Below are 26149 nucleotides of genomic sequence, written 5' to 3' on the forward strand. Positions count from 1 at the left end.
GCTGATCCTGTGTGCAAGCTCTTTATTCCCACAAAACAGGAGAAGTTTTCTGTCCCTCTCTTTCTGTTTGTTAATTCTCTATACAGGATAAACGTTTTTACATTTTAAAATGAAGTTTTCATGTATAAGTTAATATGAAAAAGCAAGTTTATAATTTTTATAATTATGTTAAGCAAAATATTTTCTTCTTTTTCTCTCTTAAGATCAAAAGAAAAAGCTGATGGAAGAGAACAAAGACCTGCAGTTATGCTACCTGGAACAAAAGCAACAACTAGAGGAACTGAAAGAGCAAGTGAAGCATTTAACCAAGGTGAACTCTGTTTCTGTTTAGAATATGAGCAAAAAAACCCCACTGTGTTTTATGCATAGTGTAAATACTTGTTGAAAGTAAGAGAATACAGAAATATAACTATTCACGATGTCAAGCAAAATGTCATGTCTAGTGAGAGTGCATCTTGGTATTCTGAGTGTATTTCTTCAATACTCATTGATATCTGATAACACCTTCTCATTACCTATTTCTGTTTCAGGAAGATAATAGGGGTGGGGCAGAACTCAGTGAAGCCGTGCTGCTTACAAAGGTAACTTAAAAAGAATGAGCTTTGTAGGAGGTTGGAACTAGATAATATGATTTGGGTCCCTTCCAATCCAAACCACTCTATGATTCTATATATTTTGCCTTTTTTTTTTTTTCCCCTCTAACTAAACACTTGGTTGACCATTAGATGTTTTTTACACAATGCCTAGGATTTTTGAGAGCTGAATTATTTGTGCATCTTTTAGTAGTTAGTGCTTCAATCTCGTATGTGTGCTTTTGTCATTCTTCAGTTACAGTGAAGCAGAAGGGAAGATGAAAAACTGTCAGGATGAAATCTCGAGCTATGTAGATAATTCATTATAACATCTAAGTGAATTAAACCAGATTCAGAAGCATTTTTTCAAAAAACCTGTGTTTTCTCATTAAATGACTTATGACACCATCGTGTTCTTCCTGTAATATTTATTTTTAAAAAAATTACTAATTCTCTAAGCATACTATAAGCATGGAAGTTCTAAAATGCCATACAATGATGCTTAACAACTTCTCTTTGTTTATTAAACCAGAAAACTAAAATCTCAGAAAATGTTCTGTTTTTTTTCTTGCACATAAGTTGTAGTTTTATTGTTTAGGGTGAAAATGAAAATGAAGTGGGGATGGGGGGAAGAAATTGGTGAAAAAATAAGTTTGCGTTAATTTTCCACTGTTCCAGTGACTTACATTTTATTTTCTTGAGGAAGTTCTTATTGTAAATAGATTCATTTTCTGCTACTGAAATGCAAGTTGTAATTCTATAATGATAATGAAAAAAAGAAAAAAAAAACAACCCAGGAAGGCTAGGTGGAGATGAAACCCCAATATCAATAACAGAAGCAATGTAGACTTGAGAATAATAATTCAGGTTTTGTACATTCACTGAAGCAGGATTATTAATTCTATAAAAGGCAACTATATTAAGAGTTTTGTATTTTCATTGAACAGGCAGGAGCGATTGCTTCTGAATACCTCATACATTTTAATTAGTTCCTGATAATCACAACCTTACGTTACTGAATACTATCCTGACACTTCCTGGTCTACCTCACTACTATATTTTGTGTTACCACATGTTTAAAATTTACAAAATCATGCTTACTCTCTTACTATTGTTCCAAAATTATATCTCAGTGTTACATTTAACCAGGCACAAATACATCCAAATATTTTCCAAAAGTTTGTTCTAGTAATTTTTCAAATTTGCTCCAGGTTGAAAAGCCGCAGAAGGAAGGGGACCTTATGTTTTTGGAAGAAGACGACAATATCCATAAAGATTTAGAACACTCCATGAAGGAGCTACAATTAACACATATGGAAACAGTGCAAGAACTCGAAAAGACAAGGAATATGTTAATTGTGCAGCACAAAATTACCAAAGATTACCAGGTACTAAACTCTGCTCACCGTGGAAAAGAACCTGATAATAACATTTTAACATTGGTCGTAGTGGAATTTGTCATAATTAAGACTTGCAAATTCAGCAACAAATAGGTAACCTAACGTAAGAGTTGATGTTGTTGAAAGTATTGTTTTAAAAGCATGAGATCCAAATGACTATAACTTCATTAACTCACTCTGATCAGAGCCCTCAAACCGTGCCTTCTTGGGATTATCTCTCAGCTCTTATCAGGTCCTCCCAGGAAGAACAGTAAGTGTACTTACCAGATGAGCTTCCTTTTCCACAGCACTCTGCTTTTCTCTCTTGGGCTGAGATCATATTGCAGATCATATTTTGACTTTTCATTCAATTAATCTAACTTTAAAGTAACAAAATCATCAAAGAAACTATTTTGAACATTGTCTGTTTTTCTTAATATTTTTATATTTTGCTGAAGTGGGAACTAATTGGTATATTGCTGAATTAAAAATTGCTGGGTTTTTTGTGGACCCTGAACGTTCTTTCCTCAAATCTAATTGTATTTTAATTCGTAGCCAAAGGTATGTGCAGCATCAGTGCAGACAAGCCTCAAAAGTCCTTTTTACGTGCAAATTTTTTTCAGGTGGAAGTAGAAGCAGTGACACGAAAGATGGAAGGTCTGAAGAAAGACTGTGAGCTAAAGCTGGAACAATATGGCCATCTTCTTGATAAGAAATCTGAGCGCATCAGAAAACTAGAAGGTATCTTAAAAAAAAGCTATATCCTTCTTCTTCTCTATTTTTTAAATATTTTATCTCTTGCAAATTATTGTTGTAAATTTGTTCTCTAGTAGAAACTAAATTCCTAGATTCCTAAAACTAGTAGAAAGGTCAATTCTGTAATGGAAAATTATCTGTGTGCTGTTTCATTGGCTTAAATGATAAAGTTATTGAACAAAATTCAACAAAGCAGTCTGTGCTGCAGCTATTGCTGAATAAGTGTTAAACTACCAAACTTAGATTTATTTTATTTTTTAAATAAATCATCCATATATGGTCAACCTTTTACTTCCCTATCCTATCGTTCCATAGTCATTCTATGTGTTGCTAAAAATCCCAAAGTCATGGTGTAATCTACTAACAGAATATTTTAATATAATGAATTTAAAATGCTGTTTTCATGGCTTCAGTGTGTCAATGTGCGTAGGAAGCCTGCAATAAGATGCCTCACAAACTCCAATATCGTACTGCTTTTCATGTTACGTCTCCCAGTTGCATCCCCTGCACTGAAGGGCTGCATGACGATTTCTGTCCTGATTCTCTAAGCATGTGTTTCGGTTTGTTCACCGCTCACCACCTGTGAGGCCAGGCACGTGCGAAGGTCTTTGCTGATAGTTCTGTCCACTCAGTGTATTACAGAGGTTAAAAATCAGAGTTATTCTTTCTTTCCCTGGCAAATTTAGTTCAACCCTACAAAAATATTGATCTTAAGTCTCTGATGCATTTGCGTAGTGATACTTATTTTGATCATTGCAGAAGGCTTCTGAGTTTTTTGTTTGTTACCTTCCTTGTAGGCTGTTACTAGTTGTTAGGGGCCTGTGTCTGTTTTCCTGCATATTGAAGCAGCTCCCTTGGGGAGGTATTCTGGATCGTTGTCAGTGTGCTATACGAGCAGTAGATGTATGATTTAAAATGTGTGATTTCTTTTTTGGTAATGCCTTTAAGAAAATAACATTGTTAATATAATTGAATTATGCTTTTTTTCCTCCCTACTCAGTCATTAATTATATTTGATTTTTAAACCAGATGATCACATCGTAGCTCTATTTTATTTGATTTGTTGCAGCCCAACTAAGTGATATTTTTTATGGTACAAAACCACGGAAAACCAGACGAGAAATTTTGACAAGTGCTCCAGTGCATGAATTTGATCAACCTTTATGTTTAGAAAGAGGACAGAACCTTTTAGAAATTAATATCAGCAAAGTCATCTTGTCTTCTGGAGCTGTGCAAGCTTTTGGCGACCATGAACTTGCAACTTTTTGTACTTATGGCTTCTATGACTTCGAACTTGAGATAACCCCCTTAGCTTATGGGCACACGCCATCGTTTGACTTCACCTCTCAGTACCTTGTGTGGGCTGACGAGCGCTTATTGAAATATCTGCAGGAAAACAGCGTCACACTTGAGGTTCATCATGCGTGTGGCATAGATCATGAAACAGTTGCTACCTGTCAACTGAAGCTGTGGGAGACCCTGGAAAACAACGCGAAGATCTACAGCACAGCACATTTAGTTGGTAATTAACATATCTAAAAGTATTCCGCTAGATGCAGTATTGGAAGCGATAATGACGTAATGTGTATTTGGCCAACAATGAATTTGTATATTACTATTTCAAAAGCAAAAAAAAAAAAAAAAGGTTTACACAGCATGATATTTCCTGTTGGATACGCAGCATGTTCTGGGGATTCTACCAAAAGCTGTGAGAAGACTCTGACAGGTGCCCATAGTGCCTGAGGACAACGATGGTGTTAACCTAGTGATTGTCAAGGACGTGACACCTGCTGGCAATGGCATTGGAGAATCTGGTCTGAAAATAGCAAGAGATTCTTTATCTTGTATAAAGGTTACTTGCAAAGTGTTACATGTAAAGAATTTTATTCAAAGATAGTGTCGCCTTACTTAACAGATTTCTACAAAAACAACGCGGAGAGAAGTAGTTAGTAGCACTGTGTACTTGATTGTGTTGTAGTTCTATTCATATGTTAGAATTTTTCTATGAATGCTGTAGGGAAGATATTTTAAAAAAATACATTCTTTTTCATTTTGCTTTATTTTATGTATCGTTAATTGTGTTTTAGTTGTTTAAGGCCAGTTTCTTTCATCCTCTGAGACTTGTTGATGCGAGGGGGCCCCACTTCAGCTGGGAAACATACAGTAATTTCTGTGTTTCTTGTCATACATTTAAATGAAATTAAATTATTCTACTTTTGAATATGCAGTTTCCCTGTTTGGCAGAATATGTATTAAAACCAAAAACCATTTCTGTGTCATAGGACTGACAAACATCAGTACTTTATATCTGGCCCCAGTGTCATAGATCTATCCCCTTGTTCCTTGTCAATAAGTAAAGGAAGAAATGGTTACAGAGGCTGCATGTAACAGTTGTAAGGCATCTGTTCATTGTTTGAGAATAATTTTAAGTTCTCCCGGAGAGGCCTTTGTTAAGAAGTGATTAATACTCTGTGCTGTTTACTTTTTCTTTTAGAAGTAGTTTGTGAGATCAGTATATTCAGAGACCTCTAACTGCCCCGTTTTGTCACCAGTCTGGTTTAATAAGCCATTAGAAAGTGGTATTTCTGCCAGGAATTTAAACCACAGACCACTTTATGGTACACTTCCGGCTGTTGATGTACAAAACTGAACTAAACTTTATTTGCCTTAAAGGGGTTAAAATAGTGAACTCTATAGCCTGGACTGTAAATATTGAAGATTGCAATATGAAAAAATGGTGATGTTCCGATTTTGGCTCATAAACGTAGATGCCATTTAATTTTGAAAAGAAAATTAATGCGATCCCCTATGTATGTATTCCTTAGGAACCGAAGGACACGTTCGAGATTACGGTACTCTAGAATACTGGATGAGGTTACGACTTCCCATGGAGCAAGCTATTGGTCACTACAAACAGAGGTCAAAGGCTCTGGGGTATATAACATCCAATTTTAGGGACCGTGAGCAACCATCCCAGGTATGTTTGGGTTTGTACTTCGTAGTTTTCATAGAATAAACGGTTCAAAATTACTTTAAAATTCAAATAGTTTACTTCAAGTCTTGGTACGTTCAAGGTTAACACAGGAAAGGGTTCTTGAACTGGAAAATATTTTTAGCAGCTGTATGACATGTTTTTCATATAAAGAAATAAAAGAACCAGTTGAATTATAAGTCACCTGAAGAGACAAAGTCTTAAACTCAGTTATTTATTTTTACTGAAATTGCCACTAGAATATATGAAATGATGATATTTAATTTTCTTAACCTGTAAGTGCCAGATTTTGTTAACATTTTGTTCTAGTACAGTATTGAGGAATGTTAAACCCGCTGGGTGTCAGATCAGTAGACCAGGTGAAGCAGTTGTTTGGAAAGGTCTCCAAGTTCTTAATGTTTGAATATTATGAGATTGAGATTATTTCACATGTTCTTTTTTTTAAGATGGATAATGAAGAGAATTTGGATAATATAATGCACTGTAGAATCATGTTGAAATAAGGGTCGCAGACAGAAAAATAAGGGACTTTCAGACATCTTCAATGATTGTTTGAGAAATAAAAGCAATCAGGTTGAAATGTATAAATTAAAACACTTTAGAGTTTCTAACGAGCAATTTTTTTTTAATCTAGAGCTGCTTAGATTACTGTAAGGCTGGAGTAACTTTAATGTTTCACAGTATTCTGTACTGTAAATGTATATTCTTCTATAATCCAAATGGATTCCATGATGTAATCTGAGAAGCGTGGTTAGTGTATGAATTCTGTTAAAGGTCAGTGTAGGCATTTTCAGAATGACTTTCTGTTTGATAGCATTGTAACATTTGCTTTAAATCTGATTTTTACAAGAATCAAAGGTATTTTTAACTCGCTCACAAAATGTGGCCGTTGTTAAATGCCAAAGCCTGCTATGGAGATTTCTCTGTTTTTGATGATGTTATTTTTGGCTTTGTTACCAATCCAAACCCAGTTGAAAGGTAAGGCATGTGGAACAGAGCGTTTTGTTGTAATTATTGTAAAATTGCAAATTCAAACATGGCAACTGAAATATACTGGTTATACAAGAGAAAATAAAAAGGAAAAATGGCAGAAATGAAGAACAGCTTCTGCGGAGCTGTTGGAAACACTGCAGTTTTCAGAAGTGTTTATGGCAGAAACTGGAAGCTGTATAGCTGTAGCAGATGGTTACATCATGTTAAGGGCTCTGTCAGTCTGCAGCTACAAAAGTAGCTTCACTTATGCATTCCAAAATTTAAGCTTTCACTCGTTAAAGATACATATAGAATTTTCTGTCCTGCATAATGGCAGAAATCATGAAAACATGAACTGTACATAAACCGCTGTAATTTTGTTTCCGGTTCTATATGTAGCCAGAAATAGTACTCTCAAGGTTGCATATTAAGGCCTCAAACTGTCATGTTTGGTTTTCTTGTTAACTATTCCAGTGTGGATGACTTAATCAAAATATTTAACATTTGGTCACACAAAAATCAAATTGATACGTTTCCCCATATACCAGAAGACAGAACTCTGGCTTCTACAAACAAGATAATTACGTACAATTAATGAAGATAGCTGTGCCATGTTACAGTAAAAAAGGAGAGCCTTCTGAGTTCAGTGTAGATGAGGATAGTCACATTATTTGTTTGTTATTCTTTAATTTTTGTTAAAATTAATTTCCCAGTTTGCCAACTGTGGGTTCCACAGTATGCACAAACCGTGCTGATAGGTAATTCAAAAACTTCCTGATATCATTGAGTTTTTAAATTTACTTCAAACATCTATTATTACTCTTCACATGCTGATTTCTAGTTTTTGTCAATTATTTATGTAGGTAAAGGTTTTGGAGGAAGAAGAAACCAGAGGAATCTGCAGTGCAGTTTTAATTATTGAAAACGACGTCTACAGAAGGGACTACAGTTATAAACATTTCTTGACACAGAGTAGCTGTCAGGATCAGAATCCTTAACTTTAAAGTGGCCCTAGATATGAATCACTCTTAAAACCATGATCTTCACTGCTTTGTAGATTATCAAATGACAGGTAGATCCTAAAACTTTAGAATAAAGCAAACAGTCACAGACCTGAAAGGATGAAGCTCTTCTTTCCTTATACCAACAACCCAAGAGAGATGTCGTTGAATTAATAGAACATCTGATATTTTGACATGTAAAATTAAGCAGTAGTTAGAGTGTCATTGAAATAATCCCATATTTGTTTATTTATATAGTTCTTAGGGTTTGCCAGCATAAGAATTCTCATGTTTTTAATTTAACTTCTTTTTCATTTAAAGCAGCAGATACTCAGAACTGCCCAAGTCATCACTTCAACAGATGGCAGTTTAAATGAAGTTCACATTACAGTAAAATGTTGTAACAATCTACAATCCCGAAAAAATAATCTTCAGCCAGATCCTTATGTTGTCTACAAGTTCTTTGATTTTGAAGACCACGATACTCCCATCATTCCAAGCAGCAACAACCCACAGATAGATGACCATATGTGTTTCCAAGTGCCAATGAACGCAGATTTAGACCGATACCTAAAGACGGAGTCCTTATCCTTTTATGTATTTGATGAGGGTGAAACAGACAAGAGTGCTTATATAGGGAAAGCCAAGGTGCCTCTTATTTCTTTAGCGCATGACAGATCTATCTCAGGTAAGAATTAGACCTCTTTAAACTTAACAAAATCTTCACTTCCTTTTTCATATCTCTTTGTATGTCTTTAAGAACCAAACTAAAGAAAGGCTCTTCAGAGGGATTGATCTCTTGTATGAGATTCAAGGAGGCTGAGTTTAAACCAAGGCCCTGCACTTGGGTTACAACAGTCCCATACAACACTGCAGGCTTGGGGAAGAGTGGCTGGAACTGCCTGATGGAAAATGAGGTGTTGGGGACCGACAGCTGAATGTGATCTGGTAGTGTGCCCAGGTGGCCACAAAGCCCAACAGCATCCTGGCTTTTGTCACAAACAGTGTGGCCAGAAGGACTAGGGTGGTGATCATCCCCCTCTGCTTGGCACTGGTGAGGCCACACCTCAAATACCGGGTTCAGTTTTGGGCCCCTCACTGCAAGAAAGACATTGAGGTGCTGGAGTGTGTCCAAAAAGGGCAACGAAGCTGGGGAAGGGTCTGGAGAACAAGTCTTATGAGGAGGTTTTGATTATCTGTCGACCCCAGTGAATCTGAACAGGATGCCTGTACCTTATGGGGTGGGTTGCAATATTAGGACTTTTTTTTTTTCCCCTCATTACATTTTCTGAGATTTAAGAGAAAGAAGTAAGTCCACAAGTAAAAAAAAAAATTAAGCGAACCTATTATTTGTTATGGTTCTAACAAGGATGAAAAGTCTTTTAAATGCTTTTTTTCTTCTCTATACTGGGCCAGGTATGGAATAATTATGATTTGATAGCTAATTATAATTTGAATTGACTGAATTTAATTGCTAATCAATTATTGATGTTTTTTATTAGTATTTTAGTAATCTGTTTGCATCTGTGTTTTATCACTGGTTTTTGTTTTGAGAAACCTACCAAATTTACCAGTTATATTTCTCACCCCACTGTATTCTGAGCATCTTTCATTATTAGGTAGAAAGGCCCCGTTAGCCTTAGCATGAGGTGGGAAGGAGTAGCTGAAAGCTGACTTTCAAAATTTACTGCTTTCCTACCTGGCAAGATATCTGTGAAACAAAACTAGCAGGTGTCTTGAAATCACTCTTGAAATAAAAAAACCCAAGTGTTTCTTTCTGGTTCAAAAGTAAGCTGGAAATAATTGATATCTTCTTTTACTGGTCCTTTTAGATGTTCTAATGATAAAAAAAAATGTTTCCTGGCATGTACGTAGTTTCTTCCAGCTCATTTTCTTCTGGTTTTGCTGCTACTTTTTTTCAGGACAGATACACTAATTTATAACATGGTTTCTTTCTCTGCATGGCTTCATTTTTTTCCCCATTAGTTTCCTTTTCTAGTTTTGGCTAATGTCCACTTAAATTAGAAAATTGACATGAGAGATCAGCCTCTTTGGGGAAAAAAACCAGATCAAGAGCTACACTTTGAATCTTAGAATCATTGTTGACTGGAATTCCTGATGTGATCTAATCCAGCCTCCTGAGCAGTTAGAGCAAGTTGCTCAGGACTTTGCTGAGTTAAATTTTTAGTATCTCAAGGGACAGAGATCTAGTACCTGTCTGGTCAGCCAGTTCCAGTGTTTGATCACCCTCACAATAAGAACTTTTCCCTTATAGAGCTTGTTGGCTGTCCTCTCTGCGCTGTGCACCTCTGGGTCTGTCTCTTCTGCACCCTCCTGTTAGGTGGCAGTGACATCCCCTCTGAGCTTCCTCTTCTGAAAATCACTTCTTTCAGCCCCTTCTAAGTCGTGTGCTCCAATGCCCTGAAGGTCTCTGTACCCCTCCGCTGGATCTGCTCCAGAGTGTCAGTGGCTTCCTTGTGCTGGAGGGGCCAGCGCTGGACACGGCATTCCAGCTGCCATCTCACAGGCGCTGAGCAGAGAACACATGGTCCTTCCCTGCACCTGCCTGACTGCATTCTTGCTGATACAGGCCAGGGTGCAGTTGGCATTATTTGCTGCAAAGACATGGCTTGGCTGGCTGACATTATTTTTGCCAAGCAGGACCCACTCTTTTTCTGCAAGGCTGCTCGTGGCCAGTCAGCCTCCGGCCTGTGCTGCTGCTTGGGGCTATTCCTGGGCCAGTGCAGGACTTTGCATTTGCTTTTGTTGGACTTTGTGAGATTTCCATCAGCTCATTTTTCTGCTGTGTGAATAGCAGCCCTGCCTTCAGTGCATCAGCTGCTTCCCACAAGTTAATATCAGTTACAAATTCACTATGGTGGTTCTAATATAAAAGCTGCTTAATGATTATTTCATTGTCAACTATAAGACATTAATGAAAATTTTAAAATATGATTCTATAATTGTCCCATATAAATGGATAATAGAAAATTTTAAAGTGAATTTAGGGTGTTTCTTCACTAAAGATTTAGCAACTTGCAGATTTTTAAAAGCCTTTAGTTTTCTTTAACAAAAGTAAGTATTAGTAAAACATGGAAATGTTTTAGTTGGATCTTTCAAAAGGTATCAGTAAGAATTAGTTATCTGGTATTGTGTTATCTAGAAACCTACAAGACATCTTGAGTGAAGACAGTTATCCGGTCCCTTCTAAATCCTGTGGTTTTTTAATGTCCACTGTGTTATATTGGATATATTTGGATCTGCAGAACACAATATTTTGACGCTATTTGGCTTTTGAAATGAAGACTATTAAGTTACTTAACTACTGAGTCCCATTCCGTTTTGTGTTGCATTTGCTTGTATATGTATAGAATAAGGTAATTTAGACAAGATGTGCATTTTGCTTTCAGGTGCTTTTGAACTAACCCATCCTGAAAGACTTGCTACCGGTACCATCACAGTTGAATTAAAGTGGAAGCTTGTCTATCGACCACCAAGCGGGTCAACAGTGAGTGCAGATTTTGTGAATGACATTCAAAATGAGAAATCAGTGGCAACTGAACTACAAGCAGAGGAACAAATGGAGACTCCAGACGTGTCTCCTTCTTTTACTTCATCAGTGACAGTAATTTAACAAACTCCCAGAAGTTAAGAGATAAAAAAAGATGCCTATTACAGCAGGTCATTCAGTTCATCCCTAATGACCAGGATTTGTCTTTACATAAAATAATGCAGAGTACAAATACTTCAACTACTTCAACAACCATCTTCAACTTCCTTTGCGAAGTGAAATCTTTCTTGTGTCCAAAATTGTAAAAAAATCTTTTATATGGTAGATAACTGGTTAGCGAAGCACTGGGGAGAAAAGGGAGGAGAAATAACAAACATTAAATGTCTTCCCTATAAATGTAGTGCTTATTAATTCTCTTTCCAATGTAGATGTCTTACATAAAATGTAGTTTCATTCTTGTGCAACTGCAGGGCTATGGCTGAAATTTATGACAGTCATATGTGGTCTCTTAGAAACTCAGTCAGATCTCAGTCAGTTGGGATAGCTCTGAGCCAAAAGAATTCTCAAGCAGCCAGACTCAAGCCATATGTACAGAGACGTAGGTGTATCTGCGCCACACTGTTATTCTGGTCCCTGGAGCAGGGTGCTAAGATACCCAAGATCTTCTTTCAGATCACTCATAGATTAAAAGTAGTGTAAGGATTTTGTGTGTGTGTGTATAAAAATCAGTGGAAATGGAGGATAATTTCTACCTTCATCAAGAGAGTAAAGCGTGAAGAGTAGTAAACCACTTTTTCGTTATTATTTTTTGTCTTTTGTATTATAACATCATGACAGAAATATTTCTGGATCATTTAGTTAATTTTGCAGCTGTTAGCAGTCTCTTGTCTGTGTTAAAATTCTCCAAAGAGAGTGGGATGAGGAAAGGTTTCAAAGAGATGGTAAGCCTACAGAACAAGAAGAGGGATCAAACACTCCATAAAGGATAATAAATCCTTCTGCCATGTGGATGATACCACTGACTTCAGTTCTACAATTACTTCTCAGCTGGAACTCGCACTGCATTCGGTAGATGTTCTGTGGAGTTTGGCGCCCATTTGTGTCTAAATTCCGAAAGGTACCTCCACTTGGGGGGCAGTGCTTATTCAAACAACGTGTGCGTTATCTTGCCTGTTTAGAAATGAATTTAGTGCAGTTAGATTTGGCTTAGAGAAAAATGGGAGTCCCTCAAAACTGACTTTGAAGTAAGATGGTTATGGCAACAAATGGTCTTCACCTATATTTGTTTCATTGCAGAAGCCAACACCCAAACCAAGGCAACATGCAGCTCAAGCAGAGAAGAAAATATCTTTTCCAGATCTTAGTACAACGCAGATGGAAGTAAGTTTGAAGTATTTTGCTCGTGTATGTTGAAGCAAGAAAGACTACTTACATCTCAGTACAGACAACTGGTAGAACAAGTAATTGAGAACACTCAGTTTTGGCAACACAGGACTGGGATGTCCCAGGCAGTGAATGATAGTATAGTCCTGCATACAGGTGAGGGATACAATACAGGGATATTTGTGGGACTCCTCAGAATTCCTTGCTATCCTCCACAGTTTACAAGCTTCAGCTTTTATAGACTTAGGGCAGATTCTAACAGGACCGATCAGCTGTCTCTGCACTGTGTTTCTCAGCTCTGTGGGTTACCAATTGAAGTGCCTTTGTGCAGTGTACGGCTTCCACAGACATAGAAATAGCTCTACAGACAGATTCCGAGGGCTGTGCTAGTAAGATACCCATTCTGACCTAGTTCAGAGTCAACTCTGAAACACGGCTTATCAGCTGAGATGATGCACATTGTGAAAGCAGTTACACTTCTGAACCTGGGATACATTATCCTGTGTACATCCTTCCAGACTCTAGGAGGGTCTGCATGGAACTAACTCCGACATATCTGCTCTATGGTGTAAATTGTCATTTGATCTTAAATAGGCTGCCTTTGAAGAACTAAGAATATGCTGTATTTACTCTTTAATTAAATCCAGTAAGTTAAGGTAGGTTCTTTAACAGGTAGTTGTAAAAGGTTATGAATATTATTATTAGGTAACAATAGTATTATTGGATAACAATATTATGCTGCATGAATTAATTCAAACCTAGCTGTGATCATTTTTTTCCATTTGTAAACGCCTCAATTGGATTTATTTTTTTAAATGTTAACATCAGTTTTCAGTTCACAGGTCTTTCTGCTGTGTTTTGGTTTACCACGACTAGAACTCTGTTTTGAGCCATTTCCAGTATAGCCTGGAAATAAGAATTAAGTCGTATTACTCTTGTATTTATTAACTGTTTCTTTTTTAAAAGTAAGAAGCTAAATGTTGGTGAAATCAAATCTTTTGCGACCTTAGATATTGAAAACTGAAATGTTAGCCATATAGTTACACACACAACATGTCTTCAGCCGTCTGAAAAGTAACTTCTCAAAGTTCTACAATTTTTCACTTTCTAAGGGAGACAGCTGCTTGGTCTCCATCAGAAGTCTTCATGAGTGGGTGGGCAGCTCCCCTAGCTGTTCTAAAAATCCCAACCTCACTCTCTGGTTAGAGACAAAAGTGCTATTAGAATGGCCAAATATTGTCTGGAACACAGTGGTTATGACACATCGTCTGTGCCAAGGAGGAGCCTAAGAAACATGGAGTCAGTGTCTGACAACTTGGAAACTTCAAGGATTAACCTTTATTTATAGAATAAGGCTCTTTGGTGTTTGTTACCATTGTTTTGCTTCGTCTGGCTCCAAATGTGTTAGAAATAACTCTTCAGGTGTGGTTTTGGACAACGTGGATGTTCTGTGGACAGCTGAGTGATATCTCCTGGATTCTGAGGGTGGGAGGTGAGGCATCAGTGTCACTGTGGAAAATTCAGTCCTAGAGGTGAACTGATGGAAATAAATAATGCATAGGTCTCCAGCAAATTCCCATGGAAGATGCCATGTCTGTAATGTTGTATCCATTGATGAGGTGTTGTTCTAGGTATTTGTACTCAAAGAGAAAGAAGGGAACTTCTAAGTTATGCTCTAAAGATATTTTACCTTGATAACATGTTTATATTTTGTAGCAAAGCCAGTTCTTTTTTTATATGATTCTAGCTTGCTTTTGAAACAGAAAATATTGTATAATTTGTTCTAAATTTGCCAGCTGAGTAAGGTGGTGGTAGTTTGTTTTTTTTTTTCTTAGACAGAGTCTTGTAGAACTGTAGGAGCTGAAATAAAAATGAATCTGAAAATCTAACAGGCTGTACGTATGTTGACAGGTGCCAAATGATTATCATAGTTATGTTTTCACAAATATACATCATTAGAGAATTGTCTTTCTACTGTAGAAATTATTTGATACAACTTCTCATTGTTTCCTGCCCTGCCTAAGCTATGTAGTTGTTTAAAGGCTGTGTATACTGAATGTGAGCCATAACCCTTCAAGATTTGAACTTCAGTAACTTGAATGAGTGTTACAAAGACTCTAAGTTGATCTATTTTTATATAGCATGCAGTAGACAAGTTTGAGCAAGAAAGGCTAGCAGATGATAGGCTGGATATTAGAAAAATTTCTTCACTGAAAGAGTGATGAGGCATTGGAACAGGCTGCCCAGGACAGTGGTGGAGTCACCATCCCTGGAGGGGGTCAAGAAACGTGTAGATGTGGTGCTTTGGGATATGGGTTAGTGGGTTGGGTGGTGTTGGGTTGACGGTTGGACTTGATGATCCTTGAGGTCTTTTCCAGCCTTCATGATTCTGTGATTCTATGATAAGGTGAAGGAGATGGCTCAAGAAATTCAACAGGAAAAAGACCGCTTACCTCTGCCAAAGGGGCCGTTGACTGACCAGAGCTCAGTTACCTCTGAAGGTAAGACAAAAGTAACTGAAGAATTGCAAACAGAAGGTAGAATTCATTTTTATGAATAAGTGACTGTACTTTCTTAGTAAATCTGTGTCTCTTTGGGTTTTCTTAAGCATTTCTTACCAGCAGTGGGAGCTGCCTTGTTATGAGAAGCTCCATGACAGAGATGATATTCTGGTGGACTTTAGAGCTGAAGCTGGCTGGTGCATATGATGGTGTTATTGTCTTCCCAAGTGGAAACTGTATTGTAATTGAATGCAGAAATCTGGTATCTGACCTAGATTCGTAAGATATTAAAGGACACCTGGCTTCTATTTATATGTCTTTGTATTCTCCTTTAGAACTGTGCTGTTCTAAAGACTATTTTCATGAACATGCTCCTCCTGTCTGCGGATAGCGCCAGTGCTGATTTTGGAAATCCTTTCAGACAGTGAGAGGGGTAGTATGTGTTATCACATCTGTGGCCTGTTAGAGGCAGATTTATTTAAAGATTGTAAAAGCCGGGTCATCCTGTTGCACCTCCGAGCTTAAAGTGTTTATCATTGAAATAAAGCAAGTCCACAATACCGAGTTTACAGTAAAAGCACAAGCAGAATGCTGAAATTTTACATTCAGTTGTTTGCAGCTTCTGCATAAGAATTCATTAGAAAAATTGGAAAAACATGATCTCGAATCCCTGTTATGTTTATAAGTAATTTGCTAGAGAGAAAAAGGACCTGAATGCTTTAGAAAATAATCCTCCTGCAAACAGAACTACTTTTTTTTTAAGAAAAAAAGAAAGTACATTCTTGTTTACTTGTGCATGGTGTTAAACATAGTCAGAGGAAACCCAGAAGTTCAGGCCATGTTCTTACCTAAAGCTGATTGTTCTTCCCGCTTCAGTTCATCACAGGACTTACGTCATTCAACTCATCGACTTTCATCGGGGAAACATTACTAATTTTTTAGCAAATCAGAAAAAAACACTGCTTAGGCGACTTTAAAGGTCATCGGTTTGCTCTTGTTAATGTTCTGCAAGGAAGAGAAGATTTACCTGGCGCTTGTACTTTATTTCTTAGAAAAGCAAATATATTGCTGTCAGATTTCTCAGCAAGTCTCAGATGGGACTACAAATACAGGGTTTTTTAACTAACTTTTTTTTTTTTTTGGCAGAACTAGGTGATGAACAAAAAGATGGTGACGTTGAATCAATACCAACTGACAGTGATGACTGTGTTATTATATCAAATCCAATATCCAAATTAAAGGTGAGTCAGAGTATTTATGCCAATTATTTGGTAAGTCTAAGAAAAATATTTGAATCCTAATGTCTTCTAAGAGTAGCTTTGCTGTATCTAAGCTCAGAACCTAAGGCATTTTCAACTAATGTATGTTTCCTCGTTTCCAGTTCAAATAGACATGTTTTCACAGAAAAAAAGTTAACCTGCCTGTACATGATCTATAGGTGCTTTTTTAATGGGAAAATTTGTTGTCATCTTTTCCATTATTGTCATACACACTTAGAATAGACATTTCTAATTAGTTTGACTCTGAAATCAAATTTCAGTCCTGCACAAAATCTCCCCAGCAAAAGATAACTATTGTAATGTGAATGTCGACTGTTTCTTGACTGTTAAGCTCTAAAGTAGTTCAGTATTTTTTCTTACAATTTTCTAGTACTATGACTGTTATTTGCTTCCTTGTGAGTTAGAAAGCAGAATACCTGAATTTACCCTGTTATCCTTGAAAAATGGTAATATTCTTTGCCTACAGAATGCAATTACAAGTGTTAAATATGTCAAACAAATTTTAAGATACGTAAAAGGAATAGTTTGTAATACCCTATATTGTATTTGGGCTTGATTCGTAAATGGCTGTCTGCGTACACACTAGATGGACATAGCTGCTAAATACCTGGGGGTGAACAAAACCACTCAGCATCTCACTTTAAATGCAAATGCTAATACATCTGTTCATTGCAAGAAGAGTTGTTTCTGAAGTAAAATGAGACAATAGAGACAATTTCATTTTTTATGCATGTGAATGTAGAGTGCTTGAGGTTATTGTTTGAAACTGGGTAACCTTTCCAGGCTTTCATCTCTTTCAAGCACATTCAAGTCAAAGACCATCACGTTAATGATATTTGGCAGTCATTTGATTTAGTAGTTTTTTAGAAAAAAAATTCCTTTAAATATTTCATCATTCTACACGAATCCCAGTAATACTGCCAGCTGAAGCCGTGTGCCTGTATTAGTGGAGACAGAGTGGTGTGGCGTTTTCTGTCATCCTAGTAAAATTTCCATGAATCTACTGAATAATGAAACAACCTTATTGAAATATTCAGATTTGGGTTTTTAGTTAAAGTGTCTTAGGGTACATAATGAAAGGAAATATCTTTTGAAAGCAGGGGGTAAAATTACTTTATCAAATATTGAAAGGGCTTGACAGCAATGGAAATTGTTCTATATGATGGATATTTTTCCTATAGGATATACCTGCTTTGCAGTTTAATCAATTATATAATTTGCTTGGAAAAATATGAGCTATCTCCATAATAAATTACAATATTGACTTGCAGTTCTAACACTGAGTCAGGAAAGGTTGTCTTATATATTTTATTACTTCAAGTGATTTAACTTTACAATCAAAAATTGTCACAGTATGTCCATATGGGGAAATATTTTTAATAAAGTTATGAGCTTGAAAAAAAAAGAAAGAATTAAAAAAATGCTTTTGATGTTTCTGAACTCCAGCATGTTTTGTTTGCTTTTTAACGAATCTAATCTTTGAATGATCACCGATGTACTCCAGTTTGGAAACCATCGTGGCTGTTCTTTCTTTGAATTGCCAAGTTACCTGGGGAAATATTTGACTTTTCTCTCAAGTCTGACATTCCTACTTGAATACATAAAGCTTATTAAAATTTATCTGTACACAGATAATATAGACTTTACTGAAGAGTATAAAACAATTTTATATAAGAAAAATGGCATTTTAGTTAAAGGTAATAAGAATAGGCTCTGGTGAAAAACAATGGGGATATTACTTTTATTATCATATTGTTAATTTAAACTTACAAATGTATATTTGATTTAACTGGAAAAGTTCAGTATATAAGTTGAATTCCATGTCAATATAGTGTTACTTGACATGCCTGACTACTTTGTGACTTCACTGAGCTGTTTGTAGCACAGTCTGTGGGAGGCACTGAGCCTGACGATCCTCTCTGCTTTGGAAAACTTTGGTGCCTCCTGGGACTGAGACTGAGGCAAGCAGTTACAGGAGCAAGATACAAATCACTTTGCTGTGTAGCTACAAATAACGGCAGCTGAAATTTGTGGTTCAGATGTCATTTGTACATTACTGTAATCTTAACCTAATCTTCTCCAGCAGAGTATGACCATTGCAAAAATATTTTCGACACTGAATGTAAATCAGTATCTGTTGGAGCAGTATCCTTAACTGCAGACCTGGGGGCTTTCGAATCTTACTGTGTCTGTGCCAAAAATCAATTGATCAGTGTTAGTCACACAAAATAGCCAGTGATTTACATGTGTGTTTGGTTGGTTTGTGTTAACACTTCAAGAAACACAAAATAATTTGTATTTCATTTGTGCTTTGTTTTTAAATAGGCAACTGAAAAAATTGTTATTGAAATTCTATCGCTCCATCTTACTGACTCACGAATTGCATCAGATGAAACAATAAAGCAGCTGTTCATAGAGTGCAGATTACACAATGTCATTGCAGAAGAGACCCCACTGTCGCTTCCAAAACCAAAAATTGGTCAGAAGATTCACTATCACTTTGGCTGTGGTAAGTGTGATGTAAATTCTGTCTGTCAATAATGTCTCCTTCCTCCGGATATTATAGGTGCTTTTATTCCAAAAGAAATATTTATTTTTTTTTGTTCTTTTCTTCATGCTCTTTCTTCTAAAATATGGAAAACAATTGATAACTAATGATATTAAATCCGATTTGTTTTGCAGTGATACATGTGGATAAGGCAAATAATAGTGCCAGAAGAGACTATCTCAAGTCTATGCTTCTAGAGCCAGATCTCCATACTGACAGGTACCTGTTAGTGCTGTTTTTCAGTTCTACAAAAGGTCTTGGTAAATAGTGCTGATGCTTTGCTTTCTTTTTTGCCTTTATGGAGGAGATATCCCTGAGAAGTTAGTGCATAGCTAACTAACCAGAGAAGAATTTGTTTCAGCCAGGAATTCTGCATTCTGATGTGGCAATTGATCTACATTTCTTCCCTGAGTAGGCTCGTGTGGCGTGGGACCTCTCTTAGTGTTGTTTTGGTTTAGGGTTTTGTAACAACCTTGTTTTGAAAAGAGAGATTCTGTCATCAGCGTTCTATCAATAATGAATTTGAAAAGCACAAAACTACCTCATGGTGGAGTAATGCATCTTTCTGAATTCAGGGTACTAAAGGAGTGTTAAAGCTTCAAAAAGTGTTTCTGGACACTAGAATTTCCAAAAACCTATATATATATGTGTGTGTGTGTGTCTGTATCTATCCATTCTTCTAGGAGTCACCCTGCTGTGCTAGCACCAGTGAAGAGCTTATGCAGGAGGTTTCCAGGCTGATCCTGCGGGTGCGCCATTTCTTGTTAGGAAATCGTTTTTGCTCCAAGACACTGACTGTATGGAGCTCTTGTTCTCCAAAGTAGCAAAATCTGTGCATCCACGTTGAAAGAGTAGAGAGCATGTGTTAGCTTCACGTTAATATACTCCATTAACACACAGGGTTTTCTCCAGGCTGCTTAAAAGTGGCTGATCTCTGGAATAAAGAATTAGAATCGAATTCACCTACATCACAGCTTTGTCCAGGCACTCTCGGTTCCCTGCTGGTGATAACACCTTTATGTGGTGTTGTAGCAACAACAGTAAATATTTGTCCAGGTTTTTCTGCTTCATTGTAAAGCACATTTTAAGCTTAAGGCAATTCTTATTTTTTCCTTTTCCTTTGGCTCTCTATTAGCAGACAAGTTTTGTTCAGTTTTCTAGTCTTTCTTGCAGTGGCTAGCAAATATCTACCGCAACAGGACTTCTAACAGGATGTCAAAATTTCTTCTTACTCTGTCAGTAGCCATGGGATTCCTGCAAGAAAGTGAGTACTGATACCCAGCATTACAGAAAAGAAACAGGGAAATGAGCTGGAGAGAAAGTCTAGGTTCCCAGAGAGATGTGCGGGAGAGGAACACTATATATAGCTTTATTTATGTAAGAAATCTGAGTGTGGATTTGATATTCCAACTTCCATCCAAGTTTCTTGCGTGAGTGAAGCAGTGTTAAGGTGATGTGGGACACAGCTGCCCCGTGGGCGTTCTGTGCTGACGCAGAGCGAGGAGTCTGTTCGTGTGCGGTGTGTTCCAAGGCAGTGTAACCTGTGTCTTTGCAGCCAGTTGAACCTGAAAGCAAAACTCTTTTGCAATTTTTGGTAAACGAAGAAACAAGTTAAAGCATACTGAATGTCATATTGAAATATTTTCTGAATTTAAAGCGTTTGTCATACTTTTTAAAAATACTCAAGTCAAAGTGACTGTGGTCCTATCCTTGCAGTCTGGTAGCTGGAGTAGCCTCAATGGGATCCAGAGTTCAAATCTCTTCCTTCCTGATTAGCAGCAAAGATTTAATACAGTTTTATGATCTTTGAGGCATATTGGAACTGTGAGGCATATTGGAACTATCAGGTGTTAGAGGTGCTGTTCTTTGGATCTGTTTTGTTGGAGCTTCCTCTGTTCCTGAAAAAGACTTGGGTATGGTGCTCAGGGACATGGTTTAGTGAGTTAGGTGGTGTTGGGTTGATGGTTGGACTTGATGATCCTTGAGGTCTTTTCCAACCTTAATGATTCTATGATTCTGTGTTTTGAACTAGAAAGTGGACCAGTGTGAATGACTCTCCGCTTTGGCGGTAAGGTGCTGTCCCAAATGTTACTAGGCCTGCTTTTAGTTTATGCTTTAGTGACAATTTTAGTAGTAGTTGGTACCCTTAAGTGATGAACATTAGTCCAGCACTATCTCTTCGATCCCTGTGTTAACTGCTAAGCTGGTTTCTCCAATTGAGTTGATTTAACATTGACACTGAATCCTAACAAAACAGATCTTTGCCCAGTACCCAACAGCTGTATCGGTTATTCTTACAGTTTTTGATTTGTTTTTATTTAATTTGATATTTATCTTACACTTCCGAGTATTTCTTTCTTTTCAGTTCCGTTTTGGCAGTTTTGCTGCTGCTTAGCTCTGCCAAAATCCCAAGTGAGATCCATTATACTCACTCAAGCCACCTGCTGTTGGCAATAGCTGTGATATTTTTCCTTTTTTTGCCTCCTGAATTTTTTTTTCAAGACACATAGGTGTCTGGTTGTAGTGGCAAACAAATATTTATGTCTATGTATTCTACAAGAAATATTTGTTAGTAGGAGCCAAGCACAAAAATAAAGGGCTGTAACAGCGTGTTGCAGTGGTTATGGCTATAGACATTTTTAGGCTGTAAAGCTCACAAGCATTCACAGTTCAAACCTTGCCAAGACATACCAAAAAAGCAGTTTGCTCTGAATTTCTGTCCTTTGGTCAGTCTCAGTGGCTTTGGCCCCAAGCCAAGCCAGCAGGTCAGCTCCAGCACAACAGTGGAATGATGTGTTTAAAAGAAAAGCCATACTCAGATGCAGTGAGTGTAATTTAAATTCACAGAAGAAATGCAAATATTTTGTATGGTTGTTGGGCTTAGATGTTTGGGATGGACAAAGGGGCTGCGTGGAGATAAACTTTTGTTTCTTCATGTCAAATAATTCGCATGGTATGGTCAACATAAAAAAACCCCAAACCAAAACCCAAACAAAAAAACCCCACAAAAAAACCCTAATGATATTTTTAGATATTTTATAAATTAGTTTTGCTAAAAGTCTCAAAGTACATAGGTACGATCTTGATTTTTACGGGGGGGGTGGTAAATATAAAGAAATTAAGTGACTGAAACAGTTGGTTCAGCACCTGAGCTGCAAACTTACAAGTTTCCAATGTAAAAAGTCCTTAATCCTTAGACTCTTCTGCCTGTCACTACCCTGTGAACCGGAATTGTGCCACGCGGTGGCGGGGAGTGGAGAGAAAAATGAAAAAATTCTCTAAGCCTGCAGAACTCTGGTTACCTCTCTGTCCTTCTACTACTGCTAAATAACGCTAAAGAAGGAGGGAGGATTTAAAAGAAAGGGTATCAGACTATTCTTGTCATGGGAAATGTTCAATATAGTTGATTAAGAGTTCTAGTTTATGCTTAATTGTTAGAGCATGTTTTTTGCCTTTTCTTTCCTGTTTTCTGAGTTAATTTTCAAGCCTTTTTGAAGGCTTTTTTTTTCTTTTTCTTTTTTTTTATGCTTAGGCTACGATTTGCGGTGGTCAGTGATCCCCTACCATGCGAACAGGACCTTGAATGTCAAGATATCGGTTTCGCTTATGTCAGTTTGAGAGAGATATTGCGGGAGGGAAGAGACATCATTGAGCAAGATATTGATTGTAAGTTTTAGAGATTACTTTTGTTGGAACCTTTTGCAACCTAAAAATTATTTGTTGAATTTCTGCTTTTCTCTGCAAGCTTTACTGTGCAAGTAATTGTTTGACATTGTTTCAATAAGAAATTCTTATAATATTAACGAATGGCTTCCACATTTGTGCAAAAGTCTGTAAAAACTGTGCATTACTGTTATTCCCCAAATCAAACAGCATTCCCAGCTCATAGTTGGTTTATAAATCCTAAGAAATTTCAGGATATGTCCACTTACTGGAATTCTCTATTTTGTCAACATACTTCATGCTAGTAAAACTATACATATACATTTTAAAATGAAAATGTATGTAATTCTGTATTGCTAATGTTGAGACAGTATGAAATACTGGTGGCTTTGGTTAGGGGTCAGTTTAGAGCAAGCAGCCTTCTGTAATAGACTGTGTCCGAACTTTCACTCATTAAAGCAAGGTGAAGTGAGTAGGAGGCGTGGAATCTTCCATTCCCTGGGTCTCATGACAGCATTTTTGTACTCATAGTATCATGGAAGGGTTTGGGTTGGAAGGGACCTCAAAGATCATCCAGTGCCACCCCCTGCCATGGGCAGGGACACCTCCCACTAGCCCAGGTTGCCCAAAGCCTCATCCAGCCTGGCCTTGAACCCCTCCAGGGATGGGGCATCCACAGCTTCTCTGGGCAACCTGGGCCACTGCCTCACCACCCGGACAGTGAAAAATTTCTTCCTAATGTCTAGTCTAAATCTCCCCTCTTTCAGCTTCAACCCTTGTCCTCTCACTATACTCTTCTGATAAGAACACTCAAGAGGGCTGCTTGGTCCTTTCATAGACAGTGAAGGAAAATGTTCCCCAGGGTAGCAGGGACATGGTTTTTAAGATGCATTTTTCTCCTTACCTGTTCCTCTCCATCCTCTTTCCTCCTTGTGGTAAATCTCGGTGAAAAAGCTGAGGGTCTATCTGTTACAAGAGTTACTCTCCTGTAAAGGTGGGCGACCCAGCTTGGTTACTAGGGCCAGTGCGCCCATGTTCCCAGGGTGCTCTTTGCAATGGCAGCGTTTCTCCTTAGCCCCAGTAGAACGCCAAGCTAATGTGGCTTTGCTGCTTCTGCTGCTGTGTCTAATGAGCCCATAACTTGGGTGATGGGGAGCTGAGTAGTGAGGGAAAGAAACAGGCTTTCTTATGCATTTCCATTCTCATGCACAATTTGCGTCCGTGCCGTAGCTAAATACTGAATACATCAGAGCTCCAGGAGCACTGTAAGGAAAATCCTACGAAGAATCAAATTTTCCTAATCTGGAAAAATAACATACCGCTTCTTACTGTGGCTGAACCACTTCCTTTTCTCCACTAGTAACTTTTCTCCAAGTAATTGTACGAAAGCACGTCTCCTCCAAAATGGTATTTCATAGTCTCTCACTGGAAAATTGTTTTTGTTCTGGATTTTACGGCCATAATGCCCATTGTCATAATTCCCATTTGATGAGATTGGTTAGTGATGTAATTTTGTACCCTTGAGTGTCACCGTTCCCAAAACTCTTAAAAGTCCTCATTGTTATCTGAGATAATTCTTGTGACGGGAAGGACTTTTTTTTGTTACTAGTTGTTGTTCTGTCCAAAGGTCATCATTACCATGGAGTGACAACTACAGTGTTGTGAAGAGCATTTCTTCCCCTAATCATAGAAGTTCTGAACTAATTTTTACTTTATGTCAAAGTTCTAGTAGTAGACAGAAATACTTTTCTTCTTATTCCTATCCACACTTTTCCGCTTCCCTGAAGATGCTGTACAGTTTAGATTTCTTTTATTGCATCCACAAGCATATTTTCTGCAAATTTAGAACTTTCAGAGAATTGAAATAATTTTACATTGCTGTATGTCAGATCATGGCAGAAGTAGAATATATCAGTATATCTGCTTGGACAAAGTAATGGAAAAAGTTCTTAAGATCTGGACACAGACTTCAATTAAACGTGATGGCACAATAAATAGAACTGTACACGTTCTCTGAGATGGTTTGAGGGAAAAAGAATAAACCTAGACACAGGGAAATTCATGGGACACTGCCACATGAAGATCTAGTAATTCTTAAGTGGGGTACCATAAACTCCCTTCATTCTTTTTGAGGACTGCAAACATATCTTGTTCACATCTTGTTCCTTTCATTGCTGATTCTGTGAGAGTGGCCCACAGGAGATTTGAAGCAGTTAAGTGAATGGCTAAGCAAGAGTCTCAATGAAAAAGAGTATAGACAAGACATATAACAATACGTCTCGGAGATAATACGACAATATTAAAACTGAGAAAATAGAATTAATGCTATCTTCTGGTATCACTAATTACAGTTATCCTACTGTTCTTACAAGGAAAAAGAATAATGTCCCTTGAGTCTGCTCTTTAAGTTGGCAGTTCACCGCGTGATTTGTCCAAGGATATAAAAAATGGTTTGGATTTCTAAGAATAGTGTCCAGTCTGCCCTGTAACAGCTCTATCAACAAAGTAAATGATGGAAGGTTTATCACCTGTTTTTCCTTCTCCAAACCTCTCCTGAGCTGTCCCAGCAATCTAGAAGTTGCAGCATGCAGTGTCGTTGCATGTCCCAGAGTGCTTATCCCAGTTTATACCACAAGTAGATCACCTTGCCTTTTGTTTGCTGGATAATTGGCTTCATAAAGATGTGTGCTTTTGAGATCATTTGTTTTCATTCCAATTCCTTCTAGAGTCACGTTAGGCAGCCTCGTTGCTTTTTATGCAGGACTGGGAGAGAGCTTCAGCTTTGACCACGAGCAGCGTTTTTAATGACTGCAGCAGAGACTGTGGCCCTCTGGGCTCACTTGGATATTGTAAAAGAGCAAGTTTAAATCATGTTATCTACATTCTGTAAAAGAGGAATTTTAAATAATACTTTAAACCCAACATACACAAAGATTAAGGTAGTTGAATAGTTCAGTCTAGGGGGAATACCATCTTTGTGTAGACTTCACTATTTTACAACCCATGGAAGCCTGGCATTAAATAATTTTGCATTGCACCCACTGGAAACGACAATGTACTATTTAAGTAGTAGTAACTGTCCAGGCTGATTTTGACTGATCGTACACATAGTGTAGAATATCCATTAATCAGTGTGTCTTTTACTGAGAAGTATTTATCCATATGCATATATGCCTTTAATAGAGTTTGAAACATTTATATTCAAGTATTGTGAAAAATAATGAATTTATATGGGCAATTATCATCCAGATAGTTTTATTTCAGAGTTAATTCCAACCCTACTGCTTTTAACGAGGTACATTCTGGTTTGTAGAGTGCTCCATTTCCAGCAAGCTGAGTGCCTGAACTAGAAGATTTGGTTTTTATTTATTTTTCTCTTTTTTAAGCGTATGCTAGGTGCCTTTCAGTCGGTCCAAATGCTAAGGAAAATTACCAGAACAAAACCAAAACCTTCAATGAAATTGCTAATGCTGTTTTACGATGTTTCCTTTCTAGTTTTCGATTCCCAAGATGCTAAGGCGGCAATTGGAAAGCTCACGGTGTCAGTGGAAGCCCTCCAGGTGCTGCGTTCAGTCCATAAGGAGTGCATGT

General features: G+C 37.4%; 1 protein-coding gene across 1 annotated transcript; it reads left to right on the forward strand.

Annotated features, from left to right (window-relative positions):
• Positions 1 to 203: 203 nt before the first annotated feature.
• Positions 204 to 26149, forward strand: LOC104458215 (protein fantom-like; the record flags this gene model as incomplete). Its single annotated transcript, XM_010078579.1, has 15 exons — positions 204 to 310; positions 531 to 581; positions 1784 to 1960; positions 2575 to 2692; positions 3777 to 4229; positions 5533 to 5684; positions 7994 to 8360; positions 11083 to 11297; positions 12480 to 12563; positions 14974 to 15103; positions 16214 to 16308; positions 18673 to 18856; positions 19030 to 19114; positions 22428 to 22561; positions 26054 to 26149. Coding segments are annotated over 15 exons (2448 nt in total), but the record flags the coding sequence as incomplete, so codon positions are not given.

The sequence above is a fragment of the Pterocles gutturalis genome, unplaced genomic scaffold, assembly GCF_000699245.1.
Source record: "Pterocles gutturalis isolate BGI_N339 unplaced genomic scaffold, ASM69924v1 scaffold7573, whole genome shotgun sequence".
NCBI lineage: Eukaryota > Metazoa > Chordata > Aves > Pterocliformes > Pteroclidae > Pterocles > Pterocles gutturalis.